This window comes from Coregonus lavaretus, assembly GCF_964263955.1.
Source record: "Coregonus lavaretus genome assembly, contig: HAP1_SCAFFOLD_453, whole genome shotgun sequence".
Classification (NCBI taxonomy): Eukaryota; Metazoa; Chordata; class Actinopteri; order Salmoniformes; family Salmonidae; genus Coregonus; species Coregonus lavaretus.
The window spans coordinates 65,808-87,862 of NW_028160499.1; the positions used below are offsets into that span (position 1 = coordinate 65,808).

The 22,055-nt window shown below is 44.0% G+C and overlaps 1 protein-coding gene across 1 annotated transcript; it reads left to right on the plus strand.

The window, feature by feature from the left end:
* Positions 1-445: 445 nt before the first annotated feature.
* Positions 446-21,786, plus strand: LOC311121742 (histamine N-methyltransferase-like). Its single transcript, XM_084196199.1, has 7 exons — positions 446-553; positions 710-849; positions 943-995; positions 1,237-1,344; positions 1,866-1,996; positions 19,565-19,658; positions 21,205-21,786. Exons 2-7 carry the CDS (start codon positions 719-721, stop codon positions 21,555-21,557), a joined length of 870 nt encoding a protein of 289 aa, XP_084052325.1. The 5' UTR covers positions 446-553; positions 710-718; the 3' UTR covers positions 21,558-21,786.
* Positions 21,787-22,055: the final 269 nt, after the last annotated feature.

Below are 22,055 nucleotides of genomic sequence, written 5' to 3' on the forward strand. Positions count from 1 at the left end.
ATTACTCATCTCATATGTATATACTGTATTCTATAATATTCGACTGTATCTTAGTCCATGCCGCTCTGTCATTGCTCGTCCATATATGTATATATTCTTAATTCCATTCTTTACTTAGAGTTGTGTGTATTGGGTATATGTTGTGAAATTGTTAGATATTACTTGTTAGATATTACTGCACTGTCGGAGCTAGAAGCACAAGCATTTCGCTACACCCGCAATAACATCTGCTAAACACGTGTATGTGACAAATACAATTTGATTTGATTTGAAATTAAATAATTCATGTAGAAGTGGTTGAGAGATGGATTAACCCTAGCCTCGAGAGAGGTTCTGGAAATGGATCCATGGATAATTGACTCATAGACTGCATGGGAATGGAATTTCACAGCACAGCTGCATGGACTCTATGAACAGACCAATACTGTGCAGACAGACAATCTGTCTTATTACATAATCAGGGAGGGAGTCCACCCTGCCAGAGGGAGCGAGGGAGCGATCTCAGAAGGTCTACTCAGAAGAGGCTTCTCATTTCTCTGTACACTACAGCAAGGTGATCAATGCTTCTCACTGTACTTTCTCAATTGATTGATCTTGATGATTTATATGAAATATGTTATGGTGAATTGTGACATGTAGATGTGGTCTTAAAATAATAGTATTCTATGATCATACTAAGGTTAATGCCAGTTGGTCTTTACATCAACAGGCTGCAGCCATGAACACTGTGAAGCCAGCGGGGTACGAGGGACGTTATGTTCAGGGGTTCCAGTTCTACTTGAAACACTCGGAGGAACACAAGGCCATCCTTGGGTTTGTTGACAAGGTTCTCCCTGGAGAGTTCACCAGGTAATGATTTATAACTCATCTAGTCTGCTTAGTACATTACTAATAATCATCTGGGATACATTTACAGTCAAATGTTCTCTTTGATTTCTGTAGAATTGGAGAGGGGAAATCCAAAATGGATGTTCTAGGTGTTGGAAGTGGTGGAGGTATGTGATTTAATCTGAGTGGCACTATTAATACTCAACTGTTTCTCCAGATTTATACCACTATATAGAGTCCTACTATTATACAGTCCCTCCAGTTTTATGTGGTAATAGAGCAGTGATTGCTGAAATGTGCAAGCCCTTGCATAATATGCAGGGAATTGTTGATTTTGCTAAACATTCTACGATTGCGTCCTGCATTATGGCTTCATGGTCTTCTAGTTAAAGTATTATGGTATTTCAGGGGAGATCGATGCCCACATCCTGTCTGTTCTACAGTCTAAACTGCCAGCCACCACTCTTACTGCAGACATTGTGGAACCCAGCACCAAACTCACTGACAATTTCAAAGGTACTGATTTATTTAACCTTTATTTATATAGGGAAGTCACATTGAGACTGGTGTCTCTTTTGCTAGAGAGCCCTGATTCACAAAGAGCTACAGATTCAAAGAGCTACAAATTCACGTCTGCATTGTCATCTGTTCCAGGAGTTATCGTGATACAGAGTCTGTATATTTGATCATCATGAATAGTCTCATTGGATGCTAACCCTAACCCTAAGCCTAACCCTAACCCTAACCCTAACCCTGACCCTAACCCTAACCCTAACCCTAACCCTGACCCTAACCCTAACCCTAACCCTAACCCTGACCCTAACCCTAACCCTAACCCTACCCCTGACCCTAACCCTGACCCTAACCCTAACCCTAACCCTAACCCCTAACCCCTAACCCTAACCCTAACCCTAACCCTAACCCCTAACCCCAACCCCAACCCTAACCCTAACCCTAACCCTAACCCCTAACCCCTAACCCCTAACCCTAACCCTAACCCTAACCCTAACCCTGTTTGTCTTGTAACTGTTTTGTAGCGTTAGTGAAAAAGACTCCCAGCCTTCAGAAGATCCCATTCTCTTGGTACAGTGTGACGTGTGGAGCATATGAGGAACAGGTCAAAGACAAAGAAGAGATCAAAAGATTTGACTTCATTCACATGATTCAGGTAAGAGGTTTGACATCATACACATGATTCAGGTAAGAGGATTGACATCATACACATGATTCAGGTAAGACGATTGACATCATACACATGATTCAGGTAAGAGGTTTGACATCATACACATGATTCAGGTAAGAGGCTTGACTTCATACACATGATTCAGGTAAAAGGCTTGAAATTGCTTTGGAAATACCCCAGTGATCTTAACCAGTCAAGTTATTGTATATAGCACAGATTAGAACGTATTTGTAGTTGAACCTGCAGTGTGAGGGTGTGTGGGTGTGAGGGTGTGTGCAGCAGTAGTTTGTAAACAGATACTACATAAACACTGCTGCAGCTTTGATTGAATATGGCCCCTAGTCTCAGTGATAACAGTATTGATTGAATATGGCCCCTAGTCTAAGTGATAACAATATTGATTAAATATTTTACATTTAGCAGACGCTCTTATCCAGAGCGACTTACAGGAGCAATTAGGGTTAAGTGCCTTGCTCAAGGGCACATCGACAGATTTTTCACCTAGTCGGCTCGGGGATTAGAACCAGCGACCTTTCGGTTACTGGCACAACACTCTTAACCACTAAGCTACCTGCCGCCCCTAGCCTTAGTGATAACAGCTTTGATTGAATATGGCCCCTAGTCTCAGTGATAACAGTATTGATTGAATATGGCCCGTAGTCTCAGAGATAACAGTATTGATTGAATATGGCTCCTCGTCTCAGTGATAACTATATTGATTGAATATGGCCCCTAGTCTCAGTGTTAACAGTGTCACAATAGCTGATGTGGATGCGGTGTAGGAGTCAGGCGCAGGACACAGAGGCTCAGTCAAAACGACTTTACTTAAGACTGAATAGCGAACAAAAGCAAACGGCCTCGAAAACACAGGAGGCAAAACGATTACGCAACACAGTGCGTAAAATACTCGTTCCACAATAAGAACGTACAGAGACATCAACGGACAGGCGGACAACAACACACAACTACAAACAAACCCAAAGGAAACTTATAGGTGACATAATCAATACGTGATATGGAACAGGTGCACTAATCAGACAAAACCAAACAAACATAGATAACATCAAACGGTAGCAGCTAGTACTCCGGGGACGACGAACGCCGAAGCCTGCCCGAACAAGGAGGAGGAGCAGCCTCGGCGGAATCCGTGACAGTACCCCCCCCTTGACGCGCGGCTCCAGCCGTGCGCCGACCCTGGCCTCGGGGACGGCCAGGAGGACGTGGAGCAGGGCGCGTAGGATGACTACGATGGAACTCAGTCAGGAGGGATGGATCTAGAATGTCCCTCCTAGGCACCCAGCACCGTTCCTCCGGACCGTACCCCTCCCACTCCACGAGATATTGTAGACCCCCCCTCCGACGTCTCGAATCCACGATGGACCGGACTGAGTACGCCGGAGCCCCCTCGATGTCCAGTGGGGGCGGAGGGGTCTCTCTTATCTCATTCTCCTGGAGTGGACCAGCTACCACCGGCCTGAGGAGAGACACATGGAATGAGGGGTTAATGTGATAGTCATTAGGCAGTAGCAACCTGTAACACACCTCATTCAATCTCCTCAGGACTTTAAATGGCCCCACAAACCGCCTGCCAAGCTTCCGGCAGGGCAGGCGAAGGAGCAGGTTTCGAGTCGAGAGCCAGACTCGATCTCCAGGGGCGTAGACTGGACCCTCACTGCGGTGGTGGTCGGCGCTCGCCTTCTGCCTGCGGATGGCCCGCTGCAGATGTACGTGGGCAGCGTTCCACGTCTCCTCCGAGCGCCGAAACCACTCATCCACCGCCGGAGCCTCGATCTGGCTCTGATGCCATGGTGCCAGAACCGGCTGATAACCTAACACACACTGAAAGGGGGTCAGGTTAGTAGAGGAGTGGCGGAGAGAGTTCTGAGCCATCTCTGCCCAGGGGATATACCCCGACCACTCCTCCGGCCGGCCCTGGCAATAGGATCTCAGAAACCTACCCACATCCTGGTTCACTCTCTCCACCTGCCCATTACTCTCCGGGTGGTAACCCGAGGTAAGGCTAACCGAGACCCCCAAGCGTTCCATGAACGCCCTCCAGACTCTAGAGGTGAATTGGGGACCCCGATCAGACACTATATCCTCGGGAACCCCGTAGTGCCGGAAGACGTGGGTGAACAAGGCCTCAGCGGTCTGTAGGGCAGTAGGGAGACCCGGCATTGGGGTCAGGCCTTAGAGAACCGATCCACAACGACCAGAATAGTGGTATTCGTAATAGTGGACATCCGATCCTCGTTTGTTAAGTCAAATGACACTGCTGGTCCTGCTCACACTGCCCTACCCTATGCTTTGACTTCTTTCTCCCCTCTCTCTCCAGATAAAATCTTGCGACTTGTGACGGCAGGCCGCCCAACAACCTGCCCGCTTGACCCTATCCCCTCCACTCTTCTCCAGACCATCTCCGGTGACCTTCTACCTTACCTCACCTCGCTGATCAACTCATCCTTGACCGCTGGCTATGTCCCTTCTGTCTTCAAGAGAGCGAGAGTTGCACCCCTTCTCAAAAAACCAACACTCGATCCCTCTGATGTCAACAACTACAGACCAGTATCCCTTCTTTCTTTTCTCTCCAAAACTATTGAGCGTGCCGTCTTTAGCCAACTCTCTTGCTATCTCTCTCAGAATTACCTTCTTGATCCAAACCAGTCAGGTTTCAAGACTGGTCATTCAACTGAGACTGCTCTTCTCTGTGTCACAGAGGCTCTCCGCACTGCTAAAGCTAACTCTCTTTCCTCTGCTCTTGTCCTTCTAGACCTTTCTGCTGCCTTTGATACTGTGAACCATCAGATCCTCCTCTCCACCCTCTCCGAGCTGGGCATCTCCGGCGCGGCTCACTCTTGGATTGCGTCCTACCTGACCGGTCGCTCCTACCAAGTGGCGTGGCGAGAAGCTGTCTCCGCACCACGTGCTCTCACCACTGGTGTCCCCCAGGGCTCAGTTCTAGGCCCTCTCCTATTCTCGCTATACACCAAGTCACTTGGCTCTGTCATATCCTCACATGGCCTCTCCTATCATTGCTACGCTGACGACACACAACTAATCTTCTCCTTTCCCCCTTCTGATAACCAGGTGGCGAATCGCATCTCTGCATGTCTGGCAGACATATCAGTATGGATGATGGATTACCACCTCAAGCTGAACCTCGGCAAGACGGAGCTGCTCTTCCTCCCGGGGAAGGACTGCCCGTTCCATGACCTCGCCATCACGGTTGACAACTCCGTTGTGTCCTCCTCCCAGAGTGCGAAGAGCCTTGGCGTGACCCTGGACAACACCCTGTCGTTCTCCGCTAACATCAAGGCGGTGACCCGATCCTGTAGGTTCATGCTCTACAACATTCGGAGAGTACGACCCTGCCTTACACAGGAAGCGGCACAGGTCCTAATCCAGGCACTTGTCATCTCCCGTCTGGATTACTGCAACTCGCTGTTGGCTGGGCTCCCTGCCTGTGCCATTAAACCCCTACAACTCATCCAGAATGCCGCAGCCCGTCTGGTGTTCAACCTTCCCAAGTTCTCTCACGTCACCCCGCTCCTCCGCACACTCCACTGGCTTCCAGTTGAAACTCGCATCTGCTACAAGACCATGGTGCTTGCCTACGGAGCTGTGAGGGGAACGGCACCTCCGTACCTTCAGGCTCTGATCAGTCCCTACACCCAAACGAGGGCACTGCGTTCATCCACCTCTGGCCTGCTGGCTCCCCTATCTCTGCGGAAGCATAGTTCCCGCTCAGCCCAGTCAAAACTGTTTGCTGCTCTGGCACCCCAATGGTGGAACAAGCTCCCTCACGACGCCAGGACAGCGGAGTCACTCACCACCTTCCAGAGACATTTGAAACCCCACCTCTTTAAGGAATACCTGGGATAGGATAAAGTAATGCACCTATTTGTAAGTCGCTCTGGATAAGAGCGTCTGCTAAATGACGTAAATGTAAAATGTAAATGTATTCCCCTGAGAGGGGGGAAGGTCCGTGACAAAGTCCACCGAGAGGTGAGACCACGGCCGTTGTGGAACGGGCAGGGGTTGTAACTTCCCCCTTGGCAGGTGTCTAGGCGCCTTACACTGCGCGCACACCGAGCAGGAGGAGACATAAACCCTCACGTCCCTAGCCAATGTTGGCCACCAGTACTTAACACTAAGGCAGTGCACTGTCCGACCAATACCTGGATGTCCAGAGGAGGGTGACGTATGAGCCCAATAGATGAGACGATCACGGACCTCGAGCGGCACGTACGTCCGACCCACTGGACACTCCGGGGGAGTAGGGTCGGTGCGTAACGCCCGCTCAATTTCCGCATCGACCTCCCATACCACCGGTGCCACCAGACACGACTCCGGCAGTATGGGAGTGGGCTCAATGGACCTCTCCTCTGTGTCATACCGCCGGGACAGGGCGTCTGCCTTACCATTCTGGGACCCTGGGATGTACGTGATCTTAAAAACGAACTGGGTCAGGAACATGTTCCACCTAGCCTGACGAGGGTTCAATCTCCTCGCTGCCCGGATGTACTCCAGGTAACGATGGTCAGTCAGAATGAGAAAAGGGTGTTGAGCCCCCTCAAGCCAATGCCTCCACACCTTTAGGGCTTGAACCACGGCTAACAGCTCCCTGTCCCCTACGTCATAATTACGCTCCGCCGGGCTGAGCTTTTTAGAATAAAAAGCGCAGGGACGGAGCTTAGGAGGCGTGCCGGAGCGTTGCGACAGTACTGCCCCAATACCGGCCTCTGACGTGTCCACCTCTACCTGGAACGCTAAAGTGGGGTCCGGGTGTGCCAGCACCGGAGCCGAAGTGAACAGGTCCTTAAGTTTACGAAACGCCCTGTCCGCTTCAGCCGACCACTGCAAACGCACCGGGCCCCCCTTCAGCAGGGACGTAATGGGAGCTGCCACCTGTCCAAAACCCCGGATAAACCTCCGGTAGTAATTGGCAAAACCCAAAAACTGCTGCACCTCTTTAACAGTGGTTGGGGTTTGCCAGTTACGCACGGCTGACACCCGGTCAATCTCCATCTTCACCCCTGACGCGGACAACCGATGACCCAAGAACGAGATGGACTCCTGGAAAAACAGACATTTCTCTGCCTTGACATACAAGTCATGCTCCAACAGCCTACCCAACACTCGGCGCATCAGGGCTACATGCTCGGCTCGTGTAGCAGAGTACACTAGGATGTCGTCAATGTACACTACCACTCCCTGCCCATGCAGGTCCCGGAAGATCTCGTCTACAAATGATTGGAAGACTGAAGGAGCATTCATTAACCCGTATGGCATGACAAGATACTCGTAATGACCTGAGGTGGTACTAAATGCCGTCTTCCATTCATCTCCCTCCCTAATGCGCACCAAGTTATAAGCGCTCCTGAGATCCAGTTTTGTGAAAAAACGCGCTCCGCGTAATGATTCAGTCATACTCGCAATCAGAGGTAGAGGGTAACTGTATTTCACAGTGATCTGATTGAGACTACGATAATCAATACACGGGCGCAAACCTCCATCCTTTTTCTTCACAAAAAATAAACTCGAGGGCGCAGGGGAAGTGGAGGACCGTATGTATCCTTGTCTCAGGGACTCAGCTATGTAAGTTTCCATAGCCGCCGTCTCCTCTTGAGACAGAGGATACACATGCGGAAACGCCGCACCTGTCTGGAGGTTTATCGCACAATCTCCCTGTCTATGAGGTGGTAAATGCGTCGCCCTCGTCTTGCTGAACACGAGTGCCAAATCCTCATACTCAGGGGGAATGTGCATTGCGGGCACTTGGTTCGGACTCTCCACCGTGGTCGCCCCAACGGAAACACCTAAACATCGCCCAACACACTGGCCAGACCATTCCTTGAGAGCCCTCTGTTGCCACGAAATGGTGGGGTCATGGGTGATTAACCAAGGAAGCCCCAGCACCACGGGATACGCAGGTGAGTCAATGAGGTACAACTGAATAATCTCCTCATGACCCCCCTGCGTCTTCATCTTCAGTGGCGCTGTGACCTCCCTAATCAACCCAGATCCCAACGGGCGGCTATCTAGGGCATGGACAGGAAAGGGTGCATCAACGGGCAGGAGGGGAATCCCTAACTTAGAGCAAAATTTCCGATCAATAAAATTCCCAGCTGCGCCTGAATCGACTAGCGCCTTATGCTGGGAATGAGGTGCAACCTGAGGAAATACCACAGGTATACACAAGTGAACAACAGAGAGCTCTGGGTGAGTGGGGCGCCTACTCACCTGAAATGACTCCCCAGTGCGCGACCTGTTGCCTCGAACCCCTGGAGACCCTCCCCAGCACCTAGCCGCAGTGTGTCCTCCACGGCCACAGACAGCTGGTGCAGGGGACGGCCCCACTCGGGTTCTCTCTCCTTCTTTCTCTAGCGCCAGCACCCCCGAGCTCCATTGGGCTCGGCTCGGAGGTGCTGGGGGATGGAATGGACGGCCCCATCTCGGAACGTCCGCGGGTGGCCAGCAGGGTATCCAGTCGGATGGACATGTCCACTAGCTGGTCGAAGGACAGATTGGTGTCCCTGCAGGCCAGCTCTCGACGAACGTCCTCACGCAGGCTACACCGATAGTGATCGATGAGGGCCCTCTCATTCCACCCCGCATCCACCGCTAGAGTCCGGAAATCCAGGGCGAACTCCTGTGCGCTCCTCTTCCCCTGTCGGAGGTGGAACAGACGCTCCCCCGCCACTTTACCCTCAGGAGGGTGATCGAAAACTGCCCTGAAGCGGCGGGAGAACTCCGCGTAGCTGGTGGTGGCGGCGTCTATTCCCCTCCATTCGGCGTTGGCCCACTCCAACGCCTTGCCGGAGAGACAGGAGATGAGGGCGGAAACGCTCTCGTATCCCGAGGGCGCCGGGTGTATGGTGGCCAGGTGAGTTCCACTTGAAGGAGGAACCCCTGACACCCGGCTGCGGTGCCATCATACGCCCTCGGGAGCGAGAGCCGAATCCCACTGGATTCCGGAGCTGGTCTGGTGGGGCTGGCCGATGGTGGTGGTAACGTAGGAGGAGGTGTGGGCACGCCTCCCCTTTCCCATCGGCGCAGGGTGTTCATTGCCTCCTGCATGGCGGAGCCGAGTTGCTGGATCATGGCCTCGTGGCAGCTGACCCGATCCTCCAGCGACTCGGTTGCCGCCGCTGCTCCTGCTGACTCCATGAATGGTGTGTTGTTCTGTCACAATAGCTGATGTGGATGCGGTGTAGGAGTCAGGCGCAGGACACAGAGGCTCAGTCAAAACGACTTTACTTAAGACTGAATAGCGAACAAAAGCAAACGGCCTCGAAAACACAGGAGGCAAAACGATTACGCAACACAGTGCGTAAAATACTCGTTCCACAATAAGAACGTACAGAGACATCAACGGACAGGCGGACAACAACACACAACTACAAACAAACCCAAAGGAAACTTATAGGTGACATAATCAATACGTGATATGGAACAGGTGCACTAATCAGACAAAACCAAACAAACATAGATAACATCAAACGGTAGCAGCTAGTACTCCGGGGACGACGAACGCCGAAGCCTGCCCGAACAAGGAGGAGGAGCAGCCTCGGCGGAATCCGTGACAAACAGCATTGATTGAAAATGTGACTCGTTTCAGGAAACTAGGCATATGTCGCGCATCACTACTTCACAGGAAAGCCATTGGAACGTAAAAAATGTTTTTTTATCAAGATGCGTTTTTTGGCAGAAATGCCTTCTGGAACCTGAACTTTCATGTGCCTTAATAACAAAATTGTATGCCATCTGTAAATACGAATACATTTGTTAAATTACGAGCCTTGTTGGTCTAGCCATGGAAAAAGACAGGAACCTTCCCGCTAGCCATGATTGGCTGAGATAATGGATGGGCTGGACATGCCGAGAGATGAGTTAGGATTGGACTGCCATGTATAGCATGCTTCTGTCTATAATATGAGCTGGTCAGTATGTGTAGGTAATCCTTACTAATACGTCTTTTTTGAAAGATATCACATACAGTGGGGAAAAAAGTATTTAGTCAGCCACCAATTGTGCAAGTTCTCCCACTTAAAAAGATGAGAGAGGCCTGTAATTTTCATCATAGGTACACGTCAACTATGACAGACAAATTGAGAAAAGAAATTCCAGAAAATCACATTGTAGGATTTTTAATGAATTTATTTGCAAATTATGGTGGAAAATAAGTATTTGGTCACCTACAAACAAGCAAGATTTCTGGCTCTCACAGACCTGTAACTTCTTCTTTAAGAGGCTCCTCTGTCCTCCACTCGTTACCTGTATTAATGGCACCTGTTTGAACTTGTTATCAGTATAAAAGACACCTGTCCACAACCTCAAACAGTCACACTCCAAACTCCACTATGGCCAAGACCAAAGAGCTGTCAAAGGACACCAGAAACAAAATTGTAGACCTGCACCAGGCTGGGAAGACTGAATCTGCAATAGGTAAGCAGCTTGGTTTGAAGAAATCACCTGTGGGAGCAATTATTAGGAAATGGAAGACATACAAGACCACTGATAATCTCCCTCGATCTGGGGCTCCACGCAAGATCTCACCCCGTGGGGTCAAAATGATCACAAGAACGGTGAGCAAAAATCCCAGAACCACACGGGGGGACCTAGTGAATGACCTGCAGAGAGCTGGGACCAAAGTAACAAAGCCTACCATCAGTAACACACTACACCGCCAGGGACTCAAATCCTGCAGTGCCAGACGTGTCCCCCTGCTTAAGCCAGTACATGTCCAGGCCCGTCTGAAGTTTACTAGAGTGCATTTGGATGATCCAGAAGAGGATTGGGAGAATGCCATATGGTCAGATGAAACCAAAATATAACTTTTTGGTAAAAACTCAACTCGTCGTGTTTGGAGGACAAAGAATGCTTAGTTGCATCCAAAGAACACCATACCTACTGTGAAGCATGGGGGTGGAAACATCATGCTTTGGGGCTGTTTTTCTGCAAAGCGACCAGGACGACTGATCCGTGTAAAGGAAAGAATGAATGGGGCCATGTATCGTGAGATTTTGAGTGAAAACCTCATTCCATCAGCAAGGGCATTGAAGATGAAACGTGGCTGGGTCTTTCAGCATGACAATGATCCCAAACACACCGCCCGGGCAACGAAGGAGTGGCTTCGTAAGAAGCATTTCAAGGTCCTGGATTGGCCTAGCCAGTCTCCAGATCTCAACCCCATAGAAAATGTTTGGAGGGAGTTGAAAGTCCGTGTTGCCCGGCGACAGCCCCAAAACATCACTGCTCTAGAGGAGATATGCATGGAGGAATGGGCCAAAATACCAGCAACAGTGTGTGAAAACCTTGTGAAGACTTACAGAAAACGTTTGACCTGTGTCATTGCCAACAAAGGGTATATAACAAAGTATTGAGAAACTTTTGTTATTGACCAAATACTTATTTTCCACCATAATTTGCAAATAAATTCATTAAAAATCCTACAATGTGATTTTCTGGATTTTTTTTTTCTCATTTTGTCTGTCATAGTTGACGTGTACCTATGATGAAAATTACAGGCCTCTCTCATCTTTTTAAGTGGGAGAACTTGCACAATTGGTGGCTGACTAAATACTTTTTTTCCCCACTGTACATGGGATCCTCTCTAAGCTTTACAGGAATGTGGTAAAAAATATAGACTGCAACACCGCCCCATTGGCATTTCTGTAAATGTTATAACTATGTGTTGCTACCACTGTATCATCAAAGGTATTAGCTCAGTGAGTTTCATAGATTGTCAGAATATAATATGATATTTAGCAGACACTTTAATCCAAAGTGACTTACAGTCATGTGTGCATACATTTTTACGTATGGGTGGGCCCGAGGATCAAACCCACTACCCTGGCGTTACAAGCGCCATGCTCTACCAACTGAGCTACAGAGGACCACCAGATGAATATCATCTGTTACTAGCAAATTATTGATTTAATTAACCTTGTTTCTTAAGCTACATATGTTAACGTGGGCTATTTTTAACACTTTTCTGGGATGCTTGATTATTTTTCTTGCTTTACTGGGAAGCTTAGCAGAGGTAGACATACTCTGGTTATTTTTATTAGTGCAGGGTGAGCTGCACACAGTGGACTTCCTACTAGGGCACACCACCTCAGTGCTAACAGTATTACTCTGGTTCATAGGGATATGATTACTGCATATAACAGTATTACTCTGGTTCATAGGTATATGATTACTGCATATAACAGTATTTTTCTGGTTCATAGGCACATGATTACTGCATATAACAGTATTTCTCTGTTTCATAGGCACATGATTACTGCATATAACAGTATTTCTCTGGTTCATAGGCACATGATTACTGCATATAACAGTATTACTCTGGTTCATAGGGATATGATTACTGCATATAACAGTATTACTCTGGTTCATAGGGATATGATTACTGCATATAACAGTATTACTCTGGTTCATAGGTATATGATTACTGCATATAACAGTATTACTCTGGTTCATAGGTATATGATTACTGCATATAACAGTATTACTCTGGTTCATAGGGATATGATTACTGCATATAACAGTATTACTCTGGTTCATAGGGATATGATTACTGCATATAACAGTATTACTCTGGTTCATAGGGATATGATTACTGCATATAACAGTATTACTCTGGTTCATAGGGATATGATTACTGCATATAACAGTATTACTCTGGTTCATAGGGATATGATTACTGCATATAACAGTATTACTCTGGTTCATAGGTATATGATTACTGCATATAACAGTATTACTCTGGTTCATAGGGATATGATTACTGCATATACCAGTATTACTCTGGTTCATAGGGATATGATTACTGCATATAACAGTATTACTCTGGTTCATAGGTATATGATTACTGCATATAACAGTATTACTCTGGTTCATAGGGATATGATTACTGCATATAACAGTATTACTCTGGTTCATAGGGATATGATTACTGCATATAACAGTATTACTCTGGTTCATAGGGATATGATTACTGCATATAACAGTATTACTCTGGTTCATATGATGAAAAATAATAATAATAATAATAATAATAATAAAATTAATCTTTATAGAAAACAAATGAAAATTAAAAATATACTCAAAAATATAAAAAAATTTAATGTTGAAAAATATAAAATAAAAAACGAAGAAAACATATAAAAAACTAGGATTTTTTTTAAATAATAAAAATAATTAATAAAAACAATAAAGAAAAAATAAATTGTAAAGTGGTTGTTCCACTAGCTATCATAAGGTGAATGCACCAATTTGTAAGTCGCTCTGGATAAGAGCGTCTGCTAAATGACGTAAATGTAAATGTAATGATTGCTGCATACAATAGCTGTAGGATCAGCAGAGGCATTCCAGGCAGTAAGAGGGACATAAATTAGGTTATTTACATTGTGTTTTCCAACGCCCTTAGGATAATGTACATTTGCTGAATCATTATGACAACTCAGCGACACAATGGTAGGGATTAAATGAGCTGGACTTGGGTAATTGATAAGTCATTGTCTCAACACAGCCTTATAATGCTGTGAAAGGATCCAGGAACCCAAATGGTTTGGGTGGATCCCATCCTCCCTATAATACTAGCTTTGTTTCCAGAAGGTATCAAAATTGTCAATAAATGTTACACCCACAGAGCTGCAATAGTCTCGTAGCCAGTTATGGAGGGCTAAAAGTCTGCTGAACCGTTCAATGCCACGATTTAGGGAGGGCAGAGGGCCAGATATTATGGGATGTTTGTTGGTGTCAAGTAGAGACCCAATCAGTTCTTTAAAATCCATCTTCAGCTGTTCTGAGCTGCCCTTCATAATGTAATTTGACCCCACATGAACCATGACAGAATCAGCCCCTGGTGACTGACTCACATCCTAGGGAAGCAACCTGGTGATATCCTGAACTTTTGCCCCAGGAAAACACAAAGTATTTGCCCTGGGTACAGATATATGCCTCACCATCGAACTCCCTTTCACAATCGACGGAATGATCCGGCCTCTGCGGTGTCTTGAAGCAGATTGCGAGGCCAGATGAACAGAACTTACCTGAGAAGAGGGCTGCTGAGACGCCGGCTGTGTGCAGGCCACAACAGCCAAAGGGACAGAGCTCTGATCCAGAGAGCACGGCCCAGCGGAGGGGGGCCCCAGTGGTCCAGGCTGTGCCCAGGCAGTTGATTGACAAGGCCAGGGAGAGGTAGCTGGAGGGTCATCCACAGGCATGGAGGGAACACCCAAGCCCCTGACAGAGGATAGCTGGTACACAGGCTCAAAATGATTTGAAAGTCTTAAATCCGGACACGGGGGAAGAAGGCAGGCGCCCCCTAGATCAGTGATAACTGTATTGATTGAATGTTGCCCCTATTCTCAGTGATAACAGTATTGATTGAATATTGCCCGTAGTCTCAGTGATAACTGTATTGATTGAATGTGGCCCCTAATGTCAGTGATAACAGCACTGATTGTATATGGCCCCTAGTCTCAGTGATAACAATATAGATTGAATATGGCCCCTAGTCTTAGTGATACGAGTATTGATTGAATATAGCCCCTGGTCTCAATGATAACAGCATTGATTTGTATTTGTATTTATGGATCCAGCAAAATTAAGGCAGTTATACATTTAACACATTACAATACATTCATAACAGATTTCACAACATATTAAGTGTGTGCCCTCAGGCCCCTACTCCACTACCACATATCTACAACACAAAATCCATGTGTACATGTGTGTATAGTGCGTATGTTATCATGTGTGTGTATGCATGTGTCTATGTTTGTGTTGCTTCACAGTCCCCACTGTTCCATAAGGTGTATTTTTATGTGTTTTTTAAATCTAATTTTACTACTTGCACGAGTTACTTGATGTGGAATAGAGTTCCATGTAGTCATGGCTCTATGTAGTACTGTGCACCTCCCATAGTCTGTTCTGGACTTGGGGACTGTGAAGTCCCCTGTAGCTCAGTTGGTAGAGCATGGTGCTTGCAACGCCAGGGTTGTGGGTTCATTTCCCACGGGGGTCAGTATGAAAATGTATGCACTCACTAACTGTAAGTCAGTCTGGATAAGAGCGTCTAAAAATGAAGAGACCTCTGGTGGCATGTCTTGTGGGGTATGCATGGGTGTCCAAGCTGTGTGCCAGTAGTTCGAACAGACAGCTTGGTTCATTCAACATGTCAATACCTCTTATAAATACAAGTAGTGATGAAGTCAATCTCTCCTCCACTTTGAGCCAGGAGAGATTGACATACATATTATTAATATTAGCTCTCTGTGTACATCCAAGTGCCAGCCGTTCTGAGCCAATTGCAATTTTCCTAAGTCCCTCTTTGTGGCGCCTGACCACACGACTGAACAGTAGTCCAGGTGCGACAAAACTAGGGCCTGTAGGACTTGCCTTGTTGATAGTGCTGTTAAGAATGCAGAGCTGCACTTTATTATAGACAGACTTCTCCCCATCCTAGCTACTGTTGTATCAATATGTTTTGACCATGACAGTTTACAATCCAGGGTTACTCCAAGCAGTTTAGTCTCCTCAATAGCTCAATTTCCACATTATTCATTACAAGATTTAGTTTAAGTTTAGGGTTTAGTAAATGATTTGTCCCAAATACAATGCTTTTAGTTTTTGAAATATTTAGGACTAACATATTCCTTGCCACCCACTCTGAAACTAACTGCAGCTCTTTGTTAAGTGTTGCTGTCATTTCAGTCACTGCAGTAGCTGAGGTGTATAGTGTTGAGTCATCCGCATACATAGACACACTGGCTTTACTCAAAGCCAGTGGCATGTCGTTGGTAAAGATTGAAAAAAGTAAGGGGCCTAGACAGCTGCCCTGGGGAATTCCTGATTCTACCTGGATTTTGTTGGAGAGGCTTCCATTAAAGAACAACCTCTGTGTTCTGTTAGACAGGTAACTCTTTATCCAAAATATAGCAGGGGGTGTAAAGCCATAACACATACGTTTTTTCAGCAACAGACTATGATCGATAATGTCAAAAGCCGTACTGAAGTCTAACAAAACAGCCCCCACAATCTTTTTATCATCAATTTCTCTCAGCCAATCATCAGTCATTTGTGAAAGTGCTGTCCTTGTTGAATGTCCTTACCTATAAGCGTGCTGAAAGACTGTTGTCAATTTGGTTACTGTAAAATAGCATTTTATCTGGTCAAACACCATTTTTTCCAAAAGTTTACTAAGGGTTGGTAACAGGCTGATTGGTCAGCTATTTGAGCCAGTTAAGGGGGCTTTACTATTCTTAGGTAGGGGAATAACTTTTGCTTCCCTCCAGGCCTGAGCGCACACACTTTCTAGTAGGCTAATTGAAGAAATGGCAAATAGGAGCGGCAATATCGTCCGCTATTATCCTCAGCAATTTTCCATCCAAGTTGTCAGACCCCGGTGGCTTGTCATTGTTGATCGACAATAATACTTTTTTCACCTCTTCCACACTTACTTTACGGAATTCAAAATTACAATGTTTGTCTTTCATGATTTGGTCAGATATACTTGGATGTGTAGTATCAGTGTTTGTTGCTGGCATGTCATGCATAAGTTTGCTAATCTTGCCAATGAAAAAATCATTAAAGTAGTTGGCAATATCAGTGGGTTTTGTGATGAATGAGCCATCTGATTCAATGAATGATGGTGAAGAGTTTGCCTTTTTGCCCAAAATTTAATTTAAGGTGTTCCAAAGCTTTTTACTATCTTTCTTTATATCATTTATCTTTGTTTCATAGTGTAGTTTCTTCTTCTTTTTTGGTTGTACAGCCAGACCTATTTGCCATCTCTTTTGCCTCATTACTCTCAACCATACCATTTTTCAATTCCTCATCAATCCAAGGGGATTGAACAGTTTTTACAGTCAGTTTCTTAATGAGTGCATGCTTATTAGTTACTGGGATAAGCATTTTCATAAATGTGTCTACTCTCAGTGAAAACGGTATTGATTGAATATGGCAACTAATCTCAGTGATCTCAAATTGATTGAATATGAACCCTAGTTTCAATGATAACAGCATTGATTGAACATAGCCCCCTAGGCTCAGTGACAACAGTATACACTGAATATGTCCCCTAGTCTCAGTGATTACAGTATTGATTAAATACGGCCCCTGGTCTCAGTGATAACGGTATTGATTAAATACGGCCCCTGGTCTCAGTGATAACGGTATTGATTAAATATGGCCCCTGGTCTCAGTTATTACATTTACATTTTAGTCATTTTGCAGACGCTCTTATCCAGAGCGACTTACAGTTAGTTAGTGCATACATTTTTTTCATACTGGCCCCCCTGGGAAACGAACCCACAACCCTGGCGTTGCAAGCGCCATGCTCTACCAACTGAGCTACAGGGGACTATAACAGCATTGATTAAATATGGTTTCTAGTCTCAGTGATAATAGTATTGATTGAATATTGCTCCTAGTCTCAAAGATAACAGTATTGATTGAACATGGCTTCTAGTCTCAGAGATAACAGTATTGATTGAATATGGCCACTATTCTCAGTGATAACAGTATTGATTGAATATGGCCCTTTTTCTCAGTGATAACAGTATAAACTGAATATGGCCCCTAGTCTCAGTGATAACAGTATTGATTGAATATGGCCACTAGTCCCATTGATAACAGTATTCCTCTCTCATCCTCAACCTCACATACAGTTGAAGTCGGAAGTTTACATACACTTAGGTTGGAGTCATTAAAACTTGTTTTTCAACCACTCCACAAATGTCTTGTTAACAAACTATAGTTTTGGCAAGTCGGTTAGGACATCTACTTTGTGCATGACACAAGTAATTTTTCCAACAATTTTTTACAGACTGATTATTTCACTTATAATTCACTATATCACAATTCCAGTGGGTCAGAAGTTTACATACACTAAGTTGACTGTGCCTTTAAACAGCTTGGAAAATTCCAGAAAATGATGTCATGGCTTTAGAAGATTCTGATAGGCTAATTGACATCATTTGAGTCAATTGGAGGTGTACCTGTGGATGTATTTCAAGGCCTACCTTCAAACTCAGTGCCTCTTTGCTTTACATCATGGGAAAATCAAAAGAAATCAGCCAAGACCTCAGAAAAAAATGTGTAGACCTCCACAAGTCTGGTTCATCCTTGGGAGCAATTTCCAAATGCCTGAAGGTACCACGTTCATCTGTACAAATAATAGTACGCAAGTATAAACACCATGGAACCACGCAGCCGTCATACCGCTCAGGAAGGAGACACATTCTGTCTCCTAGAGATGAACGTACTTTGGTGCGAAAAGTGCAAATCAATCCCAGAACAACAGCAAAGGACCTTGTGAAGATGCTGGAGGAAACAGGTACAAAAGTATCTATATCCACAGTAAAACGAGTCCTATATCGACATAACCTGAAAGGCTGCTCAGCAAGGAAGAAGCCACTGCTCCAAAATCGCCATAAAAAAGCCAGACTACGGTTTGCAACTGCACATGGGGACAAAGATCGTACTTTTTGGAGAAATGTCCACTGGTCTGATGAAACAAAAATAGAACTGTTTGGCCATAATGACCATCGATATGTTTGGAGGAAAAAGGGAGTACTTGCAAGCCGAAGAACACCATCCCAACCGTGAAGCACGGGGGTGGCAGCATTATGCTGTGGGGGTGCTTTGCTGCAGGAGGGACTGGTGCACTTCACAAAATAGATGGCATCATGAGGAAGGAAAATTATGTGGATATATTGAAGCAACGTCTCAAGACATCAGTCAGGAAGTTAAAGCTTGGTCGCAAATGGGTCTTCCAAATGGACAATGACCCCAAGCATACATCAAAGTTGTGGCAAAATAGCTTAAGGACAACAAAGTCAAGGTATTGGAGTGGCCATCACAAAGCCCTGACCTCAATCCTATAGAATATTTGTGGGCAGAACTGAAAAGGCGTGTGCGAGCAAGGAGGCCTACAAACCTGACTCAGTTACACCAGTTCTGTCAGGAGGAATGGGCCAAAATTCACCCAATTTATTGTGGGAAGCTTGTGGAAGGCTACCCAAAACTTTTGATCCAAGTTAAACAATTTAAAGGCAATGCTACCAAATACTAATTGAGTGTATGTAAACTTCTGACCCATTGGGAATGTGATGAAAGAAATAAAAGCTGAAATAAATCATTCTCTCTACTATTATTCTGACATTTCACATTCTTAAAATAAAGTGTTGATTCTAACTGACCTAAGACAGGGCATTTTTACTAGGATTAAATGTCAGGAATTGTGAAAAACTGAGTTTAAATTTATTTGGCTAAGGTGTATGTAAACTTCCGACTTCAACTGTATATCCCTATCCAACTGTATATCCCTATCCAACTGTATATCCCTATTCAACTGTATATCCCTATCCAACTGTATATCCCTATCCAACTGTATATCCCTATCCAACTGTATATCCCTATCCAACTGTATATCCCTATCCAACTGTATATCCCTATCCAACTGTATATCCCTATCCAACTGTATATCCCTATCCAACTGTATATCCCTATCCAACTGTATATCCCTATTCAACCCCTTAGATGCTATACTACGTAGATGACTATTCAGGAACCATCAAGTTCTTCCACAGTCTTCTGAAGGACAACAGCAAACTGCTCATAGTTCATGAAGCAGGTTAGTATACCAGTTCAGTAACATATCATGTATAATATACAGTAACATATCATGTATAATATACAGTAGAGTAACATATCATGTATAATATACAGTAACATATCATGTATAATATACAGTAACATATCATGTATAATATACAGTAGTAACATATCATGTATAATATACAATAACATATCATGTATAATATACAGTAACATATAATGTGTAATATACAGTAACATATCATGTATAATATACAGTAGAGTAACATATCATGTGTAATATACAGTAGAGTAACATATCATGTATAATATACAGTAACATATCATGTATAATATACAGTAGTAAACATATCATGTATAATATACAGTAGAGTAACATATCATGTATAATATACAGTAACATATCATGTATAATATACAGTAGAGTAACATATCATGTGTAATATACAGTAGAGTAACATATCATGTATAATATACAGTAACATATCATGTGTAATATACAGTAGAGTAACATATAATGTGTAATATACAGTAGAGTAACATATAATGTATAATATACAGTAACATAAAATATGTAATATACAGTACAGTAACATATGATGTATAATATACAGTAACATATAATGTATAATATATAGCAACATATAACGTATAATGTAAAGTAACACATAATGTATAATATACAGTAGAGTAACATTTAATGTATAATATACAGTACTGTAACATAATGTATAATATACAGTAACATATAATGTATAATATACAGTACAGCAACATATAATATATAACATACAGGACCATATAATGTATAATATACAGTACTGTAACATAATGTATAATATACAAAAACATATAATGTATAATATACAGTACAGTAACATATCATAAACATTAAACAGTGCAGTAACATATATCTAATATACATTAACATAGAACATATAATATATAGTATCATATAACGTATAACATACAGTACGGTAACATAGAACATATAATATACAGTACAACAACATATAATATACAGTACAACAACATATAATATACAGTAACATATAACATATAATATACAGTACAGTAACATATCATTTATAATATACAGTACAGTAACATATAATATACAGTACAGTAACATATCATTTATAATATACAGTACAGTAACATATAATATACAGTACAACAACATATAATTTATAATATACAGTACAGTAACATATAATATACAGTACAGTAACATATCATTTATAATATACAGTACAGTAACATATAATATACAGTACAGTAACATATCATTTATAATATACAGTACAGTAACATATAATATACAGTACAACAACATATCATTTATAATATACAGTACAGTAACATATAATATACAGTACAGTAACATATCATTTATAATATACAGTACAGTACCATATAATATACAGTACAACAACATATAATGTATAACATACAGTAACATATTATCTATAATATACAGTACCATATAATGAATAATATACTGTTATAATATTATAATATGTCCTCCATTATTTCACTGTTCTCTATCATACTATTTCCAGCTGGCAGCGGCTGGGACACCCTGTGGAAGACCTACAGGAAAGAACTCTGCACCAAGTCCATCTCTGACTACCTGTCTGCTGGAGACATCAAGGTTCATCTGAAGCAGCTGGGGCTGAAGTATGACGAGCACCTCGTCCCCAACACCCTGGACATCACAGACTGCTTCACTAATGGGGATGAGATGGGAGAGCTGCTGCTGGACTTCATGACAGATCAGGACCACTTCCACCAGTCTCTGACCCCTGACCTTAGAGCAGGCATCCTGGACCTCCTCAGGAACAGATGCAGCACAGAGAAAGAGGGCCGGATACTGTTTGACTGCAGCTTGAGTTGTCTCCTGGTTTACTCCTGAACCATTTGTGGTGTTTAATGAGCATGCCAGAGTCATATGAAGAGATCTACTGTATACAGTACATGGCTCTGAGTTTGTCTATGTTCATTCATAGTCACCTGGCTAAGTGGCTATAGTACACTATGTAGCAAAGGCTATACCTATATATCTTCTGCAATACAACATGTTGGATTTCTATCATCAAACCAACTTCTTTTGCATTGTTTTTAATAAAAGTGTCCTCTCATTCTTTCAAATATCATGCTCTATTTTGTAAAAAAGATCAGATAGCAGCTCAGTAGATGGAGCCATTAGTCCAGATAGTCAGTAGATGGAGCCATTAGTCCAGATAACAGGTCAGTAGATGGAGCCATTAGTCCAGATATCAGGTCAGTAGATGGAGCCATTAGTCCAGATAGCAGGTCAGTAGATGGAGCCATTAGTCCAGATAGCAGGTCAGTAGATGGAGCCATTAGTCCAGATAGCAGGTCAGTAGATGGAGCCATTAGTCCAGATATC

What these genes read in the sequence shown, in the direction of transcription:
- LOC311121742 (XM_084196199.1), top strand. Translation starts at nt 719, where the DNA reads ATGAACACTGTGAAGCCAGCGGGGTACGAGGGACGTTATGTTCAGGGG. An exon ending in AGGTGTTGGAAGTGGTGGAG is followed by an intron (nt 996 to 1,236) that starts GTATGTGATTTA and finishes ATGGTATTTCAG; the next exon opens with GGGAGATCGATGCCCACATC. An exon ending in GCTCATAGTTCATGAAGCAG is followed by an intron (nt 19,659 to 21,204) that starts GTTAGTATACCA and finishes TACTATTTCCAG; the next exon opens with CTGGCAGCGGCTGGGACACC.